This window comes from Anastrepha ludens, chromosome 2 (assembly GCF_028408465.1).
Source record: "Anastrepha ludens isolate Willacy chromosome 2, idAnaLude1.1, whole genome shotgun sequence".
Taxonomy (NCBI): Eukaryota; Metazoa; Arthropoda; class Insecta; order Diptera; family Tephritidae; genus Anastrepha; species Anastrepha ludens.
The window spans coordinates 27280423-27304337 of NC_071498.1; the positions used below are offsets into that span (position 1 = coordinate 27280423).

Genomic DNA, 23915 nt, shown 5'->3' on the forward strand with positions numbered 1-23915 from the left:
AGATGAAAAGTATACCGATCCCAAGCAGTTGTAACGAGTTCAGGACAGTAGCAAAGAAGATGTTCTAACGTACCCCTTTCTTCTTTACATAGTTTTGATAACTGTAAAATAAATCCATTTTCATGATTGAAGGGACTTTACATCAAAGGACAAAATTTGCGAGTGGCTCAGAGCATATATTCTTTAGCTGCCAAAGATATAGTAAAGAACGAGAGTTTTTGGAAAACAAAATAACAGAACCAGTAACCAGAACCAGTGGGATTGTATTAAAGAATTGTCAGCGTTCGTACTCAATGATTTGAGACAAATGAATAAAAAGCTGAAGTTCTGTAGTATAATAGTCTACACTTTTCCTACGACGTAGTAACTTACGGTTGTGCCGTAGGACCATTCTCTGGATTGATTTATTTGGATGTAGGTAAACTGACGATACCGGACATAGAAACTTACCTTTCTATGGTATGGACAGAGACATGGTGGGTGGGGGAGTATTGTTATGACAGGGGTGGCTCTGTCATCGAATGACCTAAGCAGTGGGTGGTAACAAGCAGATGGTACTTTCGACGTATTGCATCAGGACAAAAACGGACGTTGAGTTTAGTGCTCAAACCACCTCCCGACGAATACTTAACGGTTGTACCGGGGTGATCGGTACTTTGACGGTAGGAGGTTTAGTTCGGGTTAAAGGCCCACACTAATGGGGTAAGGCTCTCGATGTTTCCTTCTCGTAAAAAAAAGTTTAAATGTTTAGCAAATACGACGATATCGCTATATAATCTGACACTATTTTTTTCCTTTGCTACAACCAATGTAATAAATTCATATCTTTTCGATATATAAAACATTTGTTTGGGAATTCGTTCAACCCTAATATTGTGTCCCATGTTGTCGTACTTATTGAAATAGCTTTGTAATTTAATTTAGAATTTTGTGTGTTAGAAAATGCGCTGGCGTGTGTGAGGATGTATTTGCATATACGAATAAAATTGAGCAATATACATACATAAGTAACTCGGTGGGTGGTAACTGTACAAATGAAAAAGAATATACCATTTTCCCCTTTCAATGACAAAGACCCTGTACAAAACATTAACGTTGTTAAAGATTTCAAAAGTTTGGGCGAAAATAAAGCTACATGTTTATTTGGAAACATTACAAGTCAGATGCATCTAAGACGGTTCTGCAATGCAAGTGTGTGCAAGTGTGATACACTGTGTTACTCGGGAATATAATTTCAATAATCAAAAATAACTAAGCGCATGCTTGTGAGCGATACATATGAAGTTACATATTTATATACATATATATACATATGACTAGAAATACATAAATATTTGTAAATGTTATTTAGTTGATCGGCAGGACCAATCCTACATTTATTTTTTCTTCCGTGCATTCTGGATAAAATAAAATATAATTTAAAAAATATAATATAGTGAAGATGTGATATGCTTAAAATGAAATCGAGTTGTGTAAAAAATAAAAAAAATACTTATTTGTAATAAATTTAAATTTCGCTGAAAGCTGTTGTTAAAACAGTATTTATAAAAAATATTGTACAGTTTGTATACACACAACTTTCAATGGAGAAATTGCATGAGTACCAAGGAATATCTGGCCGTCTGCATGATTGGCGCGATTCGCTAAAAGAGAGAATTTCAAAATTCAAGGAAGAAAATTCCATAAATATTTTTGAAGCCGCAAAAAATACCGCAACAGATCATTTAAAAGGGAATGCAAGCGCAGCTCAGGACTATTCGCATATATACAGGTAAATGTGAAAGAACAAAATGTGTGAATAAAGTTAATAAAAGATAAAAATAACAATACAAATACTAAAAAATGGTTATAATAAAATTAATATATTGAATAAACATATAATTAACGCCTACATCCTTTCTTGGATGTTTGGTGGAACTTTTCTTCCAATTTGTGAGGTGCTCCTTGATGTTGTTCCATAAATGGGGTCTACAGTTTTATATTGCCTCCGAATGGCGGAAATACACTTGAAGGTTTGCCATTGCCTGTTATTACAAAACGCGATTGTATCTACGGAATGATTGGCGTGTTAAATGCCTGAGAGATTTTAGTCAAATTCAACAGAGCCGCTCAGTACTTTCTTCCAAGTGATAACCGACGCCCTCCTCTTCACTAGATCTTTCTAGCACAAAGGAAGCCTTCGTACTCTTCTGCTACTACCAGCAGTACACTTTCAAGGTCACAGTGTTTGTAGGCATTCGTAAGATATGGACTAGTCAGCGGTTTCGCTGCACATGTCTATGCCACCGTACAGATACCTCATGGTTTCACCGTCTGCCATATTCGCCGTCGCCAACATGCAAAGGTGCAAAAATCTTTCTCTTGAACCCTTCCTGGGCCGCTTTCGTTATTATTCTCTTATTGCTGATGAGATCTGGTTGATGATGAATACTAAATACTCTTCAAAAACTAAATTTTACCCGGCATGCATTGCTACGCCTCATTAAACATTAAACAAAATTATTTTTATTAATTTTGTATGGTATCTCTATGAAAACGGATACAAATTATTTTTGGCCTTTCCATTTGGGACATAACTGAACAATTTATCTGGAGAATATATTTTAATAATTTCTGGTTTAAAAGCAATTTATGAGAAAATGAAAAACGTGGGGAGCATGAAAGAGAATTGAAGATGTAATCAGGTCTCGTAATCACAAATGCAAAAACGGAGAATGTGATGGTATTTTCAAACGAATTTTCTGCCGAATAAAATGTGAGGGAGCACTACACAAATCAGTAATCAACTTGCCTGCACTAAATCGCACGTGGCCGACGCCTCGGCACTTAGACTTAATATGATAGTATGGCGCTATGGCAAGACCGGTGGTTTGGCCACGTCGCTATTTTGCACACTCTGAATAGTCACAAACTAGTCACTAGACTATTATATTCTTTGACTCAACTTCGACAGACTCTTTAAGACGAGCATACCCTCAAGAAGAAAGTGGCAGACATCGAGGCCATAGAGAAAGGAGGGGAATTAAATTTCTATACAAACGGTTCCAAGCTAGACGATAAGGTTGGCTATGGAGTATTTTCGAAGGAATTAGGGCTTGAACTATCCGTTTCATAATCGAGAGGAGATGGAGCGGGAAACAGATTGGAGTTTTCAGTGACAGTCAAAGATTGTTCAAGAATGTAAGAAGAAGCTTAATTCTATTGCAAGACAGAACAGGCTTGTACTTATATGGATTCCAGGACACTCCGGTGTTCAAGGAAACGAAATTGCCGATGAATTGGCCAACCGTGGATCAGTGGTTCCCCTACAAGGGCCAGAGACAATAATCGGAATCAGTTCCGCGGGAATTATGAATTGGATTAGTGATTATGTATGCAATTTACATAAAGAGCGATGGTCCGGTCTAGAATGCTGCAGAACTGCAAAGTGTTTTGTGACAAGTCCGAACAGAGAACTATCAAACTTTCTACTAAAACTTGGAAGGAAAGACGTTCGGTTGATGGTCGGTATTATTACAGGACACAACCCATGGGGTCAGCATATGACCACCATAGGAATCAATGAAGACCCAATGTGCCTGTCTTACTTGGAGGAGGCGGATAGCACTGAGCACTTTGCTAGAGTAAGACTACGAGTTTTGGGATCCGATGTCGTGAGAATGAGTAATATTCGTTCTCTAAAACTGGAGGATATTTACAGATTTACCAAAGAATCTGGAAAATTCTCGCAGGACTAACTATCTCTGTCTCTGGCTCTATTCTTTCCTATCTCTTTCTCTGATACTTTTCTCCTTCCCTCCTTGACTATCTACCCTCTTTCCAGAGCTCTAAGTGTAGAGCCTGAGTGTTTTAGGAGGCACCAAATCTCTTGGTGTTCCTTGGCTCGACCAATTGAAATTTCAATTTCATATGTTTAACTATCAGACTACTGCAGCGTCTATTACGCAGAAGTTCTAGCTAAAAAAAGTGGCTATGTATCTAAATATACATTCACAGGAATGCCGGATAGCCCTCAATTATATTTGTGCCATATTCAAGGTCAGCCTTATTTGGATTCCGGAAAATAGAGACATTGAGGGAAATTCTAAATCCAGTGAGCTAGCCAGGAAAGGCACTACTCTTCAAGTGTTCAGTGATAGAAGTACCATTGGGATACCTATGGCCACGAGCAAATTAATAATTAAGAATAACATTATCCAAGAAGTCAATAGGCCACGGAGAGATTAAGGCACATGCGTAACAGCAAAGTGACTATGGTCGAAAATAAATAAAAAAAAGACAAGGGAACTGTTAAGCCTTTCAAGAATAGAAAATCTTGAAAGTCCTAGGTCTAGGTCCTTGAGACTAGGAGTTTTTTTACATGAATATTGTAGAAGTTTTAGAGATCAGGAAGAAACAGTGGTGCACTTCCTTTGCAATTGTCTAGCGTTAGCTAAAATTAGAGCAGGCTTTCTAAGTAAATATTTTTTCAATTCTCTTACGTAACTGTCTGGCCTGTGGATAGGACCAATCCTGCGCTTCATAAGAGCCACAAAATGGAGAGGATTTTACATTGGTAGCAATGAGAGGGTTCTTTTTTCGTGTTCACTCCTCTCGGGAGCATAGGGCCTCGACAAGACTCTTCCATCGTACTCGGTTCTGTGCTGTTGTTTTTGCACCGTGCAAAAGCAATGAGGAGGTTAGCAGGATACTAATATTAATAATATTCAATTTTTACTGAAAGAGTTTTATTTATTTTGTAGTTTAATAACAAAAGGGGTTAATTTTAATTTAATACATTTTTTGTTAGTTTTTTATTAAAATTGTTTGAAATTCTATAAATTGGGTTAGGTTAGGTAAAACTTATAGTTAAGCATGGACGGGTTCGGAGGAATTAATTAGTTAAGTGTTTGTTTCTATTGTGAATTTAAGGAGGCATTTTCATACTGCTGAGATATCTTCCAAACCATCAAACTGTGGTGCGCCCAGATATTTTAAGCGTATTTTGAATAACGTAGGGCTAACGCCTATTATAGTTCTACAATTTCTGAAATGTGAGACGCGTAGCACACATTTCTCGTTTCTTCTGCTTTACATATGCACATTTATCCAATTTGGACATGAAAGTATTTTTCATTCTAATCAGCAACAATGCTCTGAAAATAAATTATTTCTGTCAAAGCGAATTTATCGGCCTTAGAAATAATCAATTTCCTTTGAATATCTGAAAGCCAAAAGAAAATACAAATACATGTAAATTTTGTTTTTGTTATACTGCCTTCACCTTGAGTATATTGATTTTTTTCTATTAAATGCAATAAATGAAAGCATGACAAAATATCTCAACCATCTACTACTGCAAGTAAAGGGTTAAATGTTGGTATAGTAGAATAGTAGTTATTTTAAAATCAAAGCTCAAGCACGCAAATTTGGAGAACCCATCAATAATTTTAAGGCTATTCCATTGCACCCAATATGTCTTACTTTCTAACGCCATTTCGGGTTTTTTATAGCATTGGGTTCCCATTCATCATCGGGTTGCAACTGCATTAATCTGATGTCAACTGTCCCCTCGGACCTCTCGACATTGGAACAATGCCTGTACTCTATAGCACAAGGTCGCTGACATAGAGCTTCAGCATTTCCATGTTGTTCTCTTTTACGATGCTCGATCTCGAAGTCGTAACTTTGGAGTCTTGCGATCCATTGGATCCAATTTGTCCTTCCGGATGCTACAACTGGATTAACAATTTCAATGCTACGTGGCGAAAAAGGTGCTGAGATCATTCCACCCTGTCCTCCAGAAAGGACTTGAAAAAATCCCAAGGGTCACCACATGGGTACTTAACGCACAATGCCCGGTAAGTTTACTTACCGAATTCGAGAGCTGCGGCTTTGTTAACCTAAGAAATTCTCTCGAGCGCCCCCGGTCTACCCGTGTCCAGAAGGATTTCGTGACTTTCCACTTTTGCGCACTAGCGCAGCGCTCGCTGAGTTGGTGCGAAGTCTATCTTTCTAGAAGCACACCACAGATTCTTAAGGGAATCCCAATCTTCTCATTTTGCGATGAAACCATATCGAGGGTCCCCTGCCTAGCCAGCTCATCAGACCCTCTATGCCGCTGTGACCGGGAACCAAAATGAGCCTAATATCGAAGTATTCGGATGCCATCGAGAGAGAAGTGAGGTATTCCCCGACTAATTTTGAACGTGCAAACAACGAGCCCGAGCCACTAATTGCCGCTTAGCTGTCGGAGTAGATATATACATATTTTATAGTAATTACAGAAGTAAATAACCAATCCCCGGCTTCCTTACTTGATGCCATCTCCGATTGAAAAGCCTACAGTGGTCCAGAAGCCTAAATTTGAGCCTGATGGGGAGCCCCCACCAACTCTTCCATCCAACTTCCAGCCATCCGTAAACATGCTTGCCATGCCTTGCCTTCAAATGTTGCACACCGCCACTCCTCCCTTGAGGGAATATGAATGGTCCGCTCAGACTTAGCGAGGGTGTACAATGATCCAGCACCATGGGAATAAACTCAAAGTTTTTAAGAACATTAGAGTGCCCGTACCTTAAATCTAGCTTATGACCCGAACACCTCAATCTGATTCGGCGCGTGCAGCGGCAGTTTTTTCGGCAATGTCTACGAGTGCTACATTCAGCATAGCTTTGAGCGCTAGGGTAGGAGGAGTGGCAATGAGGGCAGACCTTTGGATCATCTCCTGCTTCTTAACTGATGTCATCCCTTCCAGCGAGTTCTATCAGACAATGACTCCGTACAACAAACGTCACTTTAGGGGAGAGGCCCCGTCTTTTGCCGATAGCGCCCCTACATCCATACAAAGCGACTGTTGCATCCCTAATTTTCTCCTCAATGTAGACTTCCACGTTAGCCCTCTGTCAAGTATAAGTTCGAGGCACTTCACCCTGTTAGAGAGCACCAACGGAGCGCCCACTATTGAGGGGAGAAAGACTCAAGTAAGTCCCCTTCGCTCTACTTGTATACATACATGTGCTTAATAACTATCATCATTTCTAGATTTGGCAACTCGTATTTTCTGGCGACTCCTGTCTCGCCTTTTTCTGTTTTGTATCTTTTATTATCTTTTAGTATCTCATCCGCTCAGTTTTTGTTGCCAGTAAATGCAAATGGAGGGACCTACAGTTTTAAGCCGACTCCGAACGGTAGATATTTTTTACGAGGAGCTTTTTCATTGCAGAAATACATTCGGAGGTTTGCCACAGGGGCGACAACTATTAAAAAACACTTTTTCTTCACATCATTCATTTCATTTACCATAAAGTAATTTCATTTTAACGGAGTAATTGCCTACCAGCATCTGCTGCTAAATACCCAAAAATATATAAATTTCGCTCTCAAAAAAATTTGGATTCTAATTTATTATTTTTTATTTTTAACAGGCATAAAACCCGTTTGGAATTGGTAAGAATATCTGCGGCCGTCATGGGAATTGAGTTTTCGTATGCTGCTGAAACAGCGTTCGTTTCACCAACTTTACTGAAAATTGGTATAGAACATCAACATATGACATTGGTTTGGGCATTATCACCTTTAGTAGGATTCTTTGCGTGCCCTCTCTTAGGCTCTATGAGCGATCGCTGCAAGCTGAATTTGGGTAGACGAAGACCATTCATAATTTTATTATCAATGGGGGTTATTATGGGTAAGTAAAGTAATTAATAAACACAGTGAACCTACGACATGGATAAGTTCGGCTAAAATGGATCCGAAAATTTATTCAGTGAGTTCTTAAATAATATTTGTGTTACCAATATTTCATTAAGTTCTTTTCACTCATTATTCACTTAAATTATTATGCCAACTTTAGCTTACCTAGAGCGAAAAAAGTTTTCATTACGAGCGACTAGCCTTAAGTAGGGGAAAGTGACGAAAAGCATACTCTCGATGCTCCACGCTCTTCAGCGCGGAAGAAACCGGCCTCCAAAAGGCAAAGATATCTGGCACCCCAAAGCTTTTAGCGAGGTGGTGAAGGCACACTTAACGAAGAATGGAAACATATCTCCATTCTCTCTCATATAATGGGTTTCTATGAGGTTTATAAGTGTATTCTTCTGAGATACCTTGGCTCGGAACCGGTTATTCGAGATACCGGCTGCGATAAAGATGGAATCAAGCACTACAAAAGGGTCATCTCCTCTGTGTGACAGTTAAGGCCTGGTTGCTGTACATAGGGCTGATATTTCTAGTAGGCTGCGAACCTAGGGGGCTTATCCACCTATGCAATGCAAGACTATTCGCCGATGAGTGAAGGATAGTTTGATTTGGCGAGGATAAAGAGAAGCAACTCGGGTGAACATGTTGAACCGATGGAGGTATATGGGCACCGCTCAGAGCAGACCTTCTCCTCCAGGCAACTTAATCTCGTCCATTGCATACTCTCAGAAAGCACTACAAGTGAACCTCAGATCCACCTCTCAGTGAATGTACTAGATAGAATGTGGCGCCCGAAAGCGACACATGCTCCGCCTACGTTGGCTTTGTCTACAGGTAGACTAACTCCTAGTGTCTAAACCCGAGGAAGCAGACTTTGATCCCACTGTTCCTGCTACAACTGAGGGCGAAATCCTGGGACCAATAGAAATTGACCTCCCTCTTTCTGAAACTGAGGCGGATTTTACAAATTAACTTGCATTACTCAAAGATAGCATTCGATCTTTTCTTCTGCGCCTAGGCAAATACGGTGGAGAAACTCGTTTTGTCTAAGAACCTTGAGTCATAAGAAACATCGTTTGCGAATTATATTCAGTCACCCTGTCACGTTATAGTAATAGGAGGAAAACTGACTGGACAAAATACAAAGCGTCACTGCCAGTTTCTTTTCATAAACGCACTTCTCTCGGTACGCTCAACCCATCGTTAAGAACTGATGAAGCGAACCATCCAACCGAAACATCTATGATATAGTACATATGTACAGAAAAACGTCCATTGCTCTATATGCGTGCAAAACGACTATAGGTAACAGAAGGGGCTTAAAACTGCGCATAGCATTGGCACTGGTCGTACACTTCGGTTCAAGGCCCATCCTCTTCTGAGGGAAAGACAGCTCAAGACGAAATAATAGGGTCGGCAGCGGGATTCACTCAGAAGTGCTGCAGTTGAACTTAAGCTGTGGCGACCTGACCAGTGTAGGTTTTTTAAAGCTGAGCGAAATTATGGTGTTACATTTTTATGGAACTGACTTTTTTATGCAACTTTGTCCTAAACCTTGGTAAAATATTATAGCTGAAATCCTTAAAGTTATAATTTTAGAAATTGACTGTTAATTTTATCGTATATGACAATGCAGCTTTTACTTGAGGTCTAACAATTTACAATTTGAAGCGGGTCGCTTTCTTTATGCAGTTAAATTGAAGAGTGATGCATTCACTAAGAGCAACCCTTCTTTTTTTAAGTATGCATTCGATCTTCCTATCGTAGAGCTCTCTGTAGAAATTCTTTCAGCTTAGATATCGTTAGAACTGCCTCACCTTGTATTTTTCCAGCATAGAAATATTTTACATATTGCGACTAATCATACACATTCGCGAAAAGTCTGGCAACAACACCAAAGGAATGAGGTACTAAAATAAAAAATGAATGTCAGACCATAAGACAGAAGTTACCAGAAAATACGAGTTGCACATTTAGAAACTAGTAAACAGTAAAGTCCTCTCTCAACGAACAAAACTGACACCTTATGAGACGTCCATTGGAGTGTTTGAGAGAAAGATTCTGCTGGTGATTTTTGGTCCTTTGCACGTTTCCGACGGCGAGTATCGCAGGCGATGAAACAGTGAGCTGTATGGGCTTTACGAAAACATGGACATAGTATAGCGAATAAAGATCCAGCCGCTTCGTTGGCTAGTTAATGTCGTTCTAATGGATACAAACGCTACGGTACTGAAAGTAATAAATGCGGTACCAGCTGATGGCTGCAAAGGAAGAGGAAAACCTCCTATGCGTAGAAAAGATCAGTTGGAGAAGGGCTTGGCTTTATTTACCATAGTGTATCCAACTGGCGGGTGTTAGAATGAGAAAGAAACTGGCGCGCTTATTCCTTGTAATTAAAGCGTTAGAGTTAAAAATTAAGGTTTAACCGAAGGTTTAAAACAATTGAGAGCCGAGATTTTTGAATCTCAGCCCAGTGAGAGCAGGGCAGCTGAGGAAAAGGTACTAAGATGATTCCAACTCATCCTCCTACATTCTAAACTGGCACCCACAAATTTGTAAAGCTGTAGCTTTGTTAGCTTTAAAATTTGCCTCGAACGCACCCGGTCTACCGTACCCAAACGCATCTCAGAACTTTGCTAGTTCGTGCACTAACCCAGCCCTCGTGAATTGACGTGAAACCCACTTTTACCAAAGTTTACCTCCTTGACAGTAATCACACAAAGCAATCAACAGTAATCACATAAAGCAATCAACTGCTTCTTTGATTGCGGCTACCTCCACCTCGTTCTTGTGTGCCATAAAATCTGGCCAAAGTTCTCCGGTATGGCCTTCTAGGTTCACCGTTATAATGTCTTCATTGCAAAAATAAAAAAAAAATGTTTTGAGTACCTTTCTGATGAGTTTGCAGGAGCTTGGTTTATCTGCACACCTACACACCATCAATAATTCACTTTTCGCCCAGATCTCCGGATTACTGTTAGTGCTTAGTCACAATTTCGTAATCGGGTCCACTTTTCTCAAGCGGCAAAGCTTTTCTGTCCTACGCCAGAACTCTCCCCTTCTCAGTCCTGTCGAACAGTGGCCTGCAGCTGAAGTCAGACCCCGTTAACGTCTTTTAGGACTGCCATCTCGAAGCCATAGATAATTACCCCTTTTGTTTCAGTGAACGGTCCGAGGTACTCTGTATTTAGAAGAATGAGCGTCTGCCGATTCCTCGGACCTCTTCACCACAACCACCTTCCCGGTGTGCGTGATAAATTTCGGGTTACACTAACGGTGAATTTCTTCCGTCTCCTTCCGAATAGGAGGTTCGGGCCAGGCATGCACACGCGGGCGCAGATGCAGATACATTATGATCACTTCCAGCTTGGCTCCCTTCCAGACCTCCCGCCTCAATGCCACTTCCGCCCTGCACATACAATCCAATCGATAATCGGCGCATGTGCCAAAGTGCCACTCGGCACTCACCACCTTCATGAAAACCGCACAGAAAGTGGACGTTACCTTCTTTCATTCCTCCCTGGGAATGGCACCATTGCGACAACCCTAAAGATATTGAAGCCTGCCCGCTTAGTGACTTCGCTGAATGATACAGTCCCTCATCAATTTTGAGTCCATTAATGAAGGAAGCTTTGCCTCTTAACACCCGATTTTTGCTGGGGTGGCCTCACACTCATCGTCTCTCCCTCACCTTCCTTTGCGTCGCTAAATACCCTCTGGCACACTCAAGCATCAGAGAATGCTTCTCTGAATAACATTCTGCCCGCCGTAGCGTTGGCCAAAACTAGAAAATGTGGTAAACACAATTTTAACAGAAAATGCAGGAAAATCTATAAAACGAAATTGCAAGAGATCCAGTATTGAAAAATTTTCCAGAGTTCTGCAAAAAGCTCTAGAATATATATGTAGACATGAAGCAATATCTTGCCCGAAAAAAATATATTACCGTTGCCAAAGATTATATAATGGTAGGCAATCAGATCGCGATAGCTAGAACCTACAAAAAGCTAATTCTAACGAATTTCAGAACGAACAAAAGCGATTGCTCATAGCTATCTATGTTGGCCCGCAATAGATAAAAACATAATACACTTTGTAAAAGATTGCACCAATGCTCATCTAGAGTAAAACTTACAATAAAAACAACGTTAAGACCATGGTCTACACCTGATGGACCATGACAATGCTTATACATCGACTACGCAGGGCCTTTCAGTGGGTATTATTTCTAAAATAGCCAGAAATAGTGATAAATAAGTCGATCTCTATTCCCCCAACCATCAATATTTAAAGGGAATTTTTTTCTAGGTACCGATTTCCAAATATACGCTACTCAACATGTTTGTTTAAGTCTATATTACCCAATGCCAAATGGTTAGGCGGAACGATTTGTTGATACACTTAATCTATCATCCTTGACGAGGTTTGCTATTTAACTATGGTGAAAAAGAAAATTGTGAGGGGAACTTTGGCTGCTATGTCACTTGGGAGATTCGGCAGCCGAATTCTGAACGATCATTTCACATGTATTCACACACTCGTCCAATCCATCGTTGTTCAGATGGCAACGAAGTGCCATTGGTTGATTTATTTCGTATAACACTAACACAAGCTAAATTTTTTTAAACACATATCAAGTGACGTCAGCCCATCTGCTGATTCTGAGAAATTCCCTCAGAGCCGAATAACGGTCTGCTAAATATCACCCTCTAAACATCTTTTTACCATGAAACCTTACAATCTATCATCCCTGCCAACACGGTAGCAAACGTAAATTGTGAATTTATTTTTCTTGATCCAAATTGGGTTTTTAAACTCTTAGCATATAAATGCCGAATGCTATTGCCGCAACTATTATCGGCGGCAAATAGAAATGTGCAGATTCTGCGTATTCCAACGATTTCCACGTATTCCAATGAAAGTCCACGTGCTTTTCATGAGCAAATATATATATGCACATATGTGGCCTGCTCTAAACTTGGCACTCCGGATAAATGTTCACTTATGCCCCAAACGGGCAAACCAAAGATGTTGTATAATATATCCGCCTTAAAAAACAAAAATAATTAAAGTAATTTTATTTGATAATATTGCAGTGACGGTATTTTAATACAGTACAGTTCTTACATCATTAGAATCTTGTCTTCTTTATTATAAATTTCAAACAGGACTTCTTTTAATACCTAATGGAGAAAATTTGGGATACTGGTTCGGTGATGACTATCAAGAACCATTCGATTCTGCTGTAAATACAACAAACGCAAACCTCAAAGTACATTCACTTCCAGTAACTGCTTCAGAAGATAAACAGAGCGTCTCAGCAAAAAATAAACATCCATGGGGAATTTTTTTTACTATATTGGGAACAGTTCTCCTTGACTTCGATGCGGACGCATGTCAAAGCCCTTCCCGAGCATATTTACTAGATATATGTCTTCCAGGTGACAAACAACTGCTTTTCGTATAATATTTACTATAACTTTAAGGCTTTTATTAGAGGATCATGTTAGAGGACTTTCTACTTTTACAATCATGGCTGGTTTAGGCGGCTTTATGGGATACTCAATGGGAGCCGTGGACTGGGATACAACAGTAATTGGTATTTATACTAATATAAGTTTTGTAGCATTTACATTTTTTTGTTTGGGTTTAGGGAAAAAACTTGGCGGCCACATAAAAACTGTTTTCACCTTGGTCACCTTCATTTTTGCTTTTTGCGTAACGTTGACTATAACGAGTTTTAAAGAAATTCCATTATGGGTTCTCACCAACACTAAATATGGGAAGCATCAAAAACTTGACGCAGATGATCCACTTATGGAAACATACGGCTCCATGAATCAAATAGCGGGTAGCAACGAGATGGTAAGAATAATCTATATATATGTGTATGTATAGTATTTACAAGTTTGTATACATCAGTAATGCTCAAAAATTTTTTATCTCGCAATTCAGTAACAACTTATAATGTTTAAGCAGCGAAGCTACATCATAGCTCAAAACAGTGTTTTTTTCACGGCGAATCTATTAAAGGTGGTATCGGTAAATCGGCTGATTTCTTTTTTTCTTTTGCCGCGTCCATGTGGCTATCAGCACCGAATGGAATGAAACAAGCCGAATTCATTCTTTGTATTATACTTTGACGTGACAATCAAACGAACAAAACATTGTTGTTGGTCTAGTGCAACCACCTTTAACGCGCCTTAGTTTCTTCGAGCTGTGATATAGCTTAAACTGCGCTATTTCGAACAGCCACAACACAGTTTCAATTTTTATTACGCGCGCACCTATGCGCAAGGTACTATAAGAATAATTTTGTTTACTTAACGGTTTTATTTAGCATAATAACGAAATCGAAATATGTATTTGTGAGCGTTATCTGGCTGTTTGTGGCCCAAACTACGAGTATCTGATCTAAATGGCAGATAGTTTTTCGGAAGAGCCTTTTCTCGCAGAAATACACTCGGAAGGGAAGGCAAACTTCCTGCCCAGAGGCAACCACTATTAAAAAAACAATCTCTATTGTTTGGTGGTTCATGACTGGGAATTCGAACCCGGGCTCTGCCGAATGGTAGTTATACACTAACCATTCGACTACGAAAGAAAAATCTATATTTGAATCAGGGGCTTCAACTTTGACAATGGTTGCAAATATTATACAATTGTGGTCATAGCTGCAATGAGTCATTGGTATATACACTTATATAAATATTTATTTACACTGTAATTTTGAGAAAACAGTATTTGTTTCTCATTTCATTTTGTCACAGCTTAACAGTTCAATGGAAAATGGGGACAAATTGGAACTTCAAGGACAGTCGAATGAAGCGAAAAGTTTTGAAGGGAATGACGAAAACCTTTTGGAGACAAATTTCGACCAAAATTATATGCCCACATCAAAGCCAGATCAAGACGGCATAACTGATGTACCTCTTCAGACAGTTGAAAATTTATCTAATTATTTATACTCGGTCATTTATATGCCACACTCATTGCGGATGGTCTGCTTAACCAACTTGTTCTGTTGGATGGCTCACGTCTGCTATTCGTTATACTTTACGGATTTTGTGGGTGAAGCAGTTTATATGGGCGATCCCAAAGCTCTTGAAGGCACATTATCCCAAATCAAATATGAAGAAGGTGTTCGGTTTGGCTGCTGGGGAATGGCAATGTATTCATTGTCATGTGCGTGTTACTCTCTAATAATCGAAAAATTGATTCAAAAGTTAAGGTAAGATTTTTCACATTTGTATTATTAATAGAGAGATAGAATTTTCTGACTTGTAGGCATAGTTTAGTACAAAAAAAAAAAGAAGAAATATATTGTTACAGAAAACAATTTCATAAAAAATATGTATATTAAAGGTAAAGTACGGTTTATATAATATTTTTATTATTCTGTCACTGATGGTAAATCATCATGGCAAGTACAGATAATACAAGTTTATGGACGTGGTGGCATTTCATAGTCGATTCTCCCAAGCTTAGAAGTGTAACTCGAGATGACCAGTTTGGTAAACAATCAGTCAACATACGTCAAGGATGATAGATTACCAGCTATTTCAGCTATGCTGAAAAACGAAATCGAGCGAGTAACTTCCGTTTCCACGCCATCTGGGATTCAGCAGCATAATTCTGCCCGCTCGTATCACACGTATTCACACAGTCGTCCAATCAGAGCTTGTTAATTTTTTTCGTATATCTGCAACACAGTCTCAGTTTTTACGTAAATAAAGCGCTGCCATGACACCGGTTACGTCAGCCAACTAGCTAATTTTTCAAATTCGCAGAGAGCCGATTAACAGTAATGGTTATTGCCTAAACCTTCTGAATTTTTTTTCAGCATGAACTTGTGAGGGTTAGAAGTGCTAGATTGGCTGAGAAAATCACGTTGTCTATTCGTTCTATTAAGTTCGCTGGAGAGTTCACGACAGTGAATTCGTCCCCATGCATAAGAACTAGGCATTTCGTTGCTCAGGAGGTCGATATTTATGACGATAGACAACGTCGTTTGATTGCTGTCTGAGCTTCGGAGAGTGAGAAAAAGAGAGCATGGAAAAAATTTTAGAGGTCTGGCCTGGTTAGACCGTTAATCGGCTTTCAGCGAATTTGAATGAATCACCTTATAGGCTAACGAAACAGGGAATGTGTTTACAAAAAAATTGAGCTTGCGTAGGTGATATATGAAAATATCAACATAGTCTCCGCTGATATTACTTCATTGCCGTCAGAAATTGGCTGGTAAATCTATTATCATTGCTATGTATTTGAGGGTAAGGTCACTAAACTTTTTCGTGGCAGGCCTATGTCAAAGTCATTAGTCAGGTCATTACTCCTATTTAGGCGGATGAAATAGCATCATTAAAAATTGATCTCATCGGATCTGTTCAGATTAAACCGGGGGCCTTTCATATAAAGAAAGAATTTCATTGATACCTCACACACAGCTTGTATATGGGTTTTTTTTAGTTTTTGTCAAACCGTTTGACGCTCGTGTGAAGAAAAATCTTTTTTTTTTTTTGTTTTTCTGGCAGCTATGCTGAAGTTTGATTGAGAAACCGTCATTTCTACTAGAATTCATAGCAACATTTACATATGTATGTAGATCGTATAGATTCGCAAACATATATAGTGTGTGTATATGTATAATATATATTCTTTATGTTATGTTATTCGGCTTTTATATTATGTTAGCCGAACGGGTTGGTGCGTTAAGCTATTAGGTAGCACCCAGGTTCGAAACCCCGAGCATGAAATACCAAATTACTTTAACTCGACTATGACTAAGAATTGAATTATTGAATAAGCGAAATGGAAAACATTAGCACGTAAAGAAATCGCTCAGGTCCATGCCTATAATGGCACTAGCCTGACTAACAGACAAATTGCCGAATGGTAGTCACGCACTAACCCATTCGACTACGGCAACCACTGAGTTTTAGTCTGATGTAATTTGATACCATTGTGCTTCTACTTGTTTCCCTAGTTCATGGAGGCATAGCCCATCTGTTTGGACGCCATAGAAAGTTACTTATGAGTAAATTTGGGCAATGGTGCCTTAAAAACTGTTCGAAACAGTATATCTCTGAATCACTATTTATTTCAACGTTTTCTGAAAAATGTTCCATTTACACAAATTTACCATTTACAGAGTAAATTGTACAGGGTGCGGCACTCGAAGTGTAACCACTTAAAAATACCATAAATTTAGTTTGGAAAATTACTTTTATGCAATTCAAAGTAAAAAGTGTGTGAAAATAATACAAAATTAAAAATCAACTTACTTTTTCTCCATATGACCACCTTTTGCCTTGACTATGGCCTTGAGACGGTCCAGAAACGAATCGCAAGTTGCCCGAATGTGACTTGCAGGTATTTTTAGTTCGGACCTTGTTCTCAAAAATGGCTCAAAGAGAATAATCCATCGGATTCGCGTCTGGTGAATTTGAGAACCATTGTGTGGACGTTATGAAGTTCGGAACGTACATAGTTTCTTAGCCATTCTTGGTTCACTCGAGCTTTGTGAAATGGTGCCATGTTAAAACGTCCATGGTCTGCCACCGAAATGTTTGTTTGCCCACGGCTTCACGATAATATTTCGTATTTACCTTGACACCAAGTTCGATGAAAACGATTGGAGAGCGCCCATCTGCGGTTACAGCGGCCCAAACCATTACCTTTGGCGGGTGCTGTCTCCTGGTGGCCAATCGAGGATTCAGATTCTCATATGAATGGTCGGTCAAATAATCCATATCGTTTTGGAAGTTTACGAATTGCTCAATTTCAAAAATTATCTCGCCTTTCGACCAAGCAAAGCAACTTCTTCGCTGTTTCAAGTCTGACGGATGATAGAGTCAGATATTTTCAGTTCTTTCGCCATTTGATTGGCACTTCGTCGGCAATTTCGCTAAAATCGTTTCTTTACTTTTTGAACCATTTCACGTGATGTTGCAGTCTTTTGATGACCACCTCCATGACGTTTTGCGATGCTACCAGTATCATTGCAACGAGTAATGGTGCGATAAACAAAAACTTTATTTACTTTGAGGTGCTCGAGCACACAAACAATCGCTGGTGGTAATTTTCCAGGCAAATACAATGCAACCAAACTATTACGTTTGAAATCCATTACTGATTTTCTTTTTTCGCGTTTACTCTCGGAAAAATGCTTCCGCGTGCTTTTAAACAATACCTATCATTTAGCCAACTAACAGACAGCTGATACCTGTGCATCTGTGACGCGAGCGGTCTGAAGTTGGTTACACTTTGAGTGCCGGATCCTGTATATTAAAAAGGACTAAATTCTGAACCAACACCAAGCACTTTGTGCAAACGGATAGTGACTACCATTATTATTACTGTTAATCAAACATAACCTTTAGCCTATAAACTAGCGAAACTGCTCTCAGGTAGCGTTGGGATCGATTGGGATAAAATAGCAAATTCAACTTAAACGAGAAAATTTAATTTAAAAATTAATGCATTTGAGAAAAGTATAAAAAATTGTTTTGCTCTACTGTGCATTTGATAATTCATAATAAAATCTTAAGTGTATTAATCTTATTTCAGTGCAAAAGTGGTGTATGTTGGCGGATTGTTATTCTATAGCGTCGGTATGACATTAATGGCTTTGACTCGAGCTAAAGCGAGCGTAATTATATTTAGTTGGACGGCGGGAGTCATGTACTCCACTTTATTTACTATGCCGTACCTTTTGGTTGCACATTATCACTCTATGGGTACCGTAAGTAAAATCATTATTCCCTCTAAATGTTTACATGCATTTATTTACATTTGTATACAATATTTAGACAAAGTTTAAACTATTTTTATTTTTCTGTACGTATTAATGCATGAGGTCATTCAATATGAAGTGTACAATTTATTTGCTCCGAAACAAAACTCTGTTGGTATAGTGAAAAAATATTCATTCCAAGATATAACCTTCATCCCAACTGGCGCACAGTGCCGCCTTAATGGGCAAAAATCGAAAAATTAATTATTTGCAATGTGAACGTATTTGGTATTTTTTATAAGGGTAAGCTATCAATGAAAAATAATTAAACCGAAGTTTCGATATAAAATAAATTATATGCCGCAAGAAAGCCACTAAAATTAACAAATTTAATACTAACAGTTTTAATCTGATCATGGCCAAGCGCAAGCTCTTCACGAAAGAAAAAAATCAAAAATACATTTTTTGAAGTTTGGAGTTGACAAATCGGCCCCCTTAGCAAGACAATGGGTTGTTAACTCTAGAAATTTTGAGTAAAAGTGGAGGAAAAATGTATTTGCATTTCGTTTTCAAAAGTGTGTGCTTATGGGCAAGAACTTGCTCGGGATGTCCAGGACTAACACGATATGGAATACATCCTAACGTACCGCTTAAATCAGGATGTCAAAAGCATTTTTTTGGACAATGCTGATCCCGGTACCTTTCAAATAGAGGTTGCGGAAGTTCTAACCACGCTGCTTTAAAAATACATATGTTCATTTAAGCAATATGTAATTAATCACAGGCCCCAAACGGCAGATGGTTTCTTATGAGGAGCTTTTTCATGTCAGAAATACAATCGGAGATTTGCCATTGCCATTGGCGCAGCTGGTGGTAAGATGAGAAACGACTGGCGGCCTTTGTTAAGCTCGGCGAAAATCGTCTCAATCAATAAGAAGAAGGCAGCCTATCATGAGACTAATTCCTTTTCCACGTTAATTCAGCAGTGAAAACTTTAATATTGAGCTTGATTAGCTAGATATTACCAACAGATTGTCAACATTTTACTGACAGACGGCGTGACGTTGGCATTGTTGTAAAAATTTTGTGGCAGAACGTGATCCCATTTTGTAAAAAATAACACTGCTGCAATCATTACAGCTCGAACAATCGCTATCTTTATGCTCAATTAACTTAATGAAACATTTGCATGCAAAAGCAACAACAAAGTTATCGAGCAAGATTCGCCGCTAGCGTGTATGGTTATAGCTCATTAGACTGGTATAACTCACATCTTACAAACACATATATTTTAAGGCAGCTCTATTCCCGCGTTGCCAATATATGTGCATTTATACCAGTTGCTTCATCTATTCGCCGCTTGCTAGCGCTTGGCGAAAAGAAGAGGCCTAATATTGGGAATGAAAATGAAAAAGACCTCATGCTAACGTTAGCCACAACGCTGCTCTGATACTAACAATCGACAACTTCCGAGTGCGTTTATGGCATGAAAAAGCTAGTCATAAAACTGTTTTTCCTCCCATTTAGAGGATATCGATATCGACATGCAAACCACAAATTTTTGGCCGATTTCACTGATTTTAAATTGCAGATTCAGATACCTACAAGTTTTCAGCAATATACACTTTTTGCTCGAGATACCCGTCACGTGGGTGAGGGGACGGATGGACAAAATACTACCATTGTGTGTATAAGCTATAATACTGATATGTATTAGTGCGCGCCTCTTAACTGAGCATCCGTTTCGTCTGGTTAACTAGTTAAACTCTTATAAGATGGTTGCTGGGAACTTCTTAGGATCTAAAGTAAACCCAATACACTATTTTCAGAGCAATTGGACAGGATTGAAGAAGGAATGGATCAAATTAATGCCGACATGAGGGAAGCTTAAAAAAATTTAAATTAATCTAACTCTTGGCGAGAAAAAGATGCCTGGTGTAAATGTGCAGCGAAGCAAAATTAATACAATTAGTAGCTTTTCTACACACTGTGAAACACTTCTCAGAACTAAGAATTTACTCATTGGTTCATCTCATGTTTATGTACTGTATTTAATATAAGAAGATATTTGCATATGTATAAAAATAAAATCAAGGATACTCTATTATTATACAAGTTTGTAAATTGTTGTCCTCTATATCCTTTTTTCAGTTTGAGCTTGACGGATCTGGTTCACCTAAATTGGATTCTATTGTTCGTGGCTTGGGTACAGATATAGCGGTTGTTAGCAGCATGGTCTTTCTTGCGCAGTTTATCCTATCAATATGTATGGGTACTATAGTTAGAATGTCCGGTACTACGACTGCAGTCGTCAGCACCGCAAGCTTTTTAAGTTTTTGTGGAGCAATAGCCGCAACCAAAATTATGTATTTAGATTTGTAATTACCTTCGAATGTATACTTTGTCCTCATTGTTCTTTATTGAAAACCCAATAAAAAAATCCAATAAACGCCAGAAAAAAAAACTATCTCATCTTAATCTCTTTATGGGTACAAATACTCAGTTACGGGCTGATTTAGGGTATATTCAGAAACGCATTATAAATGCGCAGTAATTGCAGCGCTGGCAACACTGCCAATGTGACAAGTGATGCAATTGATAGATTTGTTGACGATTTGCAAAAAGATTTGTTGCATTTATGAACGCGTTTTACACTAAAATGGAAGTATTATTGAGTTTAGTTGTTGACGATATATTTGAAGTAAAAAGTGATAGTTTTTTGCTAAATTTAAGAAAAAAAAGACGTGTAAAGCTAAAAAGATCACGAAAAATTCCCAAAAATAAATCTTTTTTTCCTAGTCGCTAATGCTTTTTAATTTATTGTAATTGTAATTCATTACTTTTCCAATTTTCAAAAAAAAAAAAATCGTTTTTTGAAACAATTAGAAAATTTTCGCTGCGCGATTTGCCCGTCTATTTTCAAATCTTTATTCACTGTTTTTATTTTTTCCGCCACCTTATTCCACAAAACACTCTTTTTCCTCCTCCCTGAAGCAAATTCACTTTCCATGCTCTGTCGGACTCTGAGAAGCAACTTTACTTCCGATGTACCTAGATAATCGCTAAAATCAAGAAAAATGTAATAAAATATTGTTTTATTAACGTATATTTAATATATCTTTGCATTAAAAGCTAAAAAAATTAGTTGTATACTCACTTTTCATCAGACATCATATTAGCGTAATCAGCGGCAGTATTAAAATTTTTCCTGCAAATAATGCGTGACGTTTGATACAAAAATGGCGTTTTGGAACGCGATGCATTTGCAGTACTGCCATATTTGCATTTCTGAACGCATTGTCAACACTGCAAAAGTACGATGCGCATTATAATGCGTTTCTGAATATACCCTAAATTAGGTTTTACTGCCTTAACTTCTGCAAAAATGTGAGTACAATAAAATATTACCATAATGATACTTCCAGTTCAGGGTTCCAGTAAGTATTTGTTGTTTGTTCAATACGAGTATCACGAACTTTTTACGGCAAGGCAAGCCTATTAAAAATGGTGGCACTAGACCAACTACGTTTTGCATATTAGAAATATAACCGCTATTCATTTTATTTTGTGCTGACATCCTAATGCCTAAGGCGAAAGAAAAAAAACTGCAGCTGGTCTACTGCAATCACCTTTAATAAATTTGCGAAAATAATTTCCATGAAAAATCCACGAGGATCCGTTTGTAAAGCCCAAGCTGCGAAGCAATACAATACACTTATAAACCGTTCTTTTTGAACTTAAATTACTTTATTATTTTGTTTGATACCTTTTATAACATTCTTTTCAAGTTTGGTTGAGTTATATGCGTGTACAATAAAATCCAAACAATCGCACGGTTTTTATTTTGAATTTTCTTCTGCGAAGCTTTTAATATATGTACATGCAGTCTTCCAGTGAACGTCTCTGCATACGAACTTCGATTTTATTTGAGGTGTCTGGCAACACTAACTTTAAGCTAAATTACACAACTTTACCAATAAATTATTATACTTAAAAACTCGAATGAGGCTGTCACAATGATCCTGCGCGACCGTTGCGGCAACGCATTTGAAATACAATAGATGTTCTTTTCGTAAAAGCAAATATCATATTTTGTTGTGTATAAACAGGTTTTTGTTGTTTGTTGGCTGTGAAATATTTAATATTAAGAAATTAATGCTTATTGAAGAGAAAGAGGGTTTAAACAGAATTTCTGGAAGTCGTAGACGGTGGGTGCGACATTAATTTCGGGATCAGGAGGAACACTCACATTTATCGAAAGGAAAAGGGGGATTTGAATTGACTCAATTAATTTAAATTCCATTTATTTTCTGCATTTCATTTTATATAATAAAATACACCATCGATATAAATTTGCGCGATACAAAATTGTTCTTCCCTAAACAGTTATCATTTTCGCCGCACTTGCCGTACGGTGGTGTTGGCAAATCAGCTGATTGGATTTTTTTTTTTCTTTCACCGTGCCCATGTGACTGTCAGCTTAGAATGAAACAAGGCGAAATCATTATTAGTTTTCTAGTTTCCCAATACTTTGCTTTGACAATCAAACGTACAGAACATTGTTGTTGGTCTAGTTCCATTCCCTTTATTGAATGCGCCTTGGTTGCGCCATTAAAAAACAGTTACTTTATTTTTCGCGATTTTGACAAGTCTGACGTCAACTCAGTTCGCAATACAAAACAAACAAAAGTAGGAAAAATTACGTGTTTGCGAAAATTCAGTGAATGGCTTGGTAGTTTTGTGATTTGTGAGATTTAAACTAATCAAACTAATGAAAACGAAGTGCCGTGTGTTAAATTGTAAAAGAACAAATTAATATAAAACTCCCAAATGCAGTTTGTTTGCTAAACACGCCGTAGCAAGTAAATATTTGTGCGTGTATAATTTCGTGTGTTTTTCGTTTCCACTGCATTCGACTATTCTTCTTCTTCACAAACAAGTAATTACCCTTCCTTTTGGTTGTTTATTCATCCTCTCTTACGACACGGTGAATTCGGATGGCATAATCTATTTCTCTGTCATTCTTGGTACAAACCAATTATGACGGGCTTATAAGCCACCGGAGGGTTTGGTTTTCAGTTTTTTTTTTTTCAAAGCGTGCGGCATTATACTGAATATTTTCCAAAAACGTGATTAGGTAAATTGTATTTATGGTATTTATTTTTGACTGATACAAAAAATGATAAGCAAACTCAGCTGATATGTTTTCTTCTGCCGGTTTTTGAAAGTGCCGAAAATGTTTTCTCTTCATTAATTTTCTTGCTTTTTCTTCTGTTTGGGAGAGAATTTTCGCTTACGTTTTTGACTCGGATTGATGGATGCTTATGGTTAATTTGGTTAGCGAACAGAACTAATATGTATAGGTCTCTTTTTGTCAAGCGTTGGCGAAAAGATGAAGCAACTGTTATGAATGCACATATATTGGCAACGCGGGAATAGAGGTGCCTTAAAATATATGTGTTTGTAAGATGTGAGTTATACCAATCTAATGAGCTATAAC

General features: G+C 38.2%; 1 protein-coding gene across 1 annotated transcript; it reads left to right on the top strand.

Moving 5' to 3' along the window:
- The first annotated feature begins 1066 nt into the window (after nt 1–1066).
- Nucleotides 1067–20872, top strand: LOC128866530 (proton-associated sugar transporter A). Its single transcript, XM_054107345.1, has 8 exons — nt 1067–1771; nt 7407–7669; nt 12849–13121; nt 13178–13279; nt 13334–13545; nt 14451–14911; nt 18250–18424; nt 20567–20872. The coding sequence occupies exons 1-8, from the start codon at nt 1584–1586 to the stop codon at nt 20795–20797; spliced, it is 1905 nt and encodes a 634-aa protein (XP_053963320.1). The 5' UTR covers nt 1067–1583; the 3' UTR covers nt 20798–20872.
- The last annotated feature ends 3043 nt before the right edge of the window (nt 20873–23915 follow it).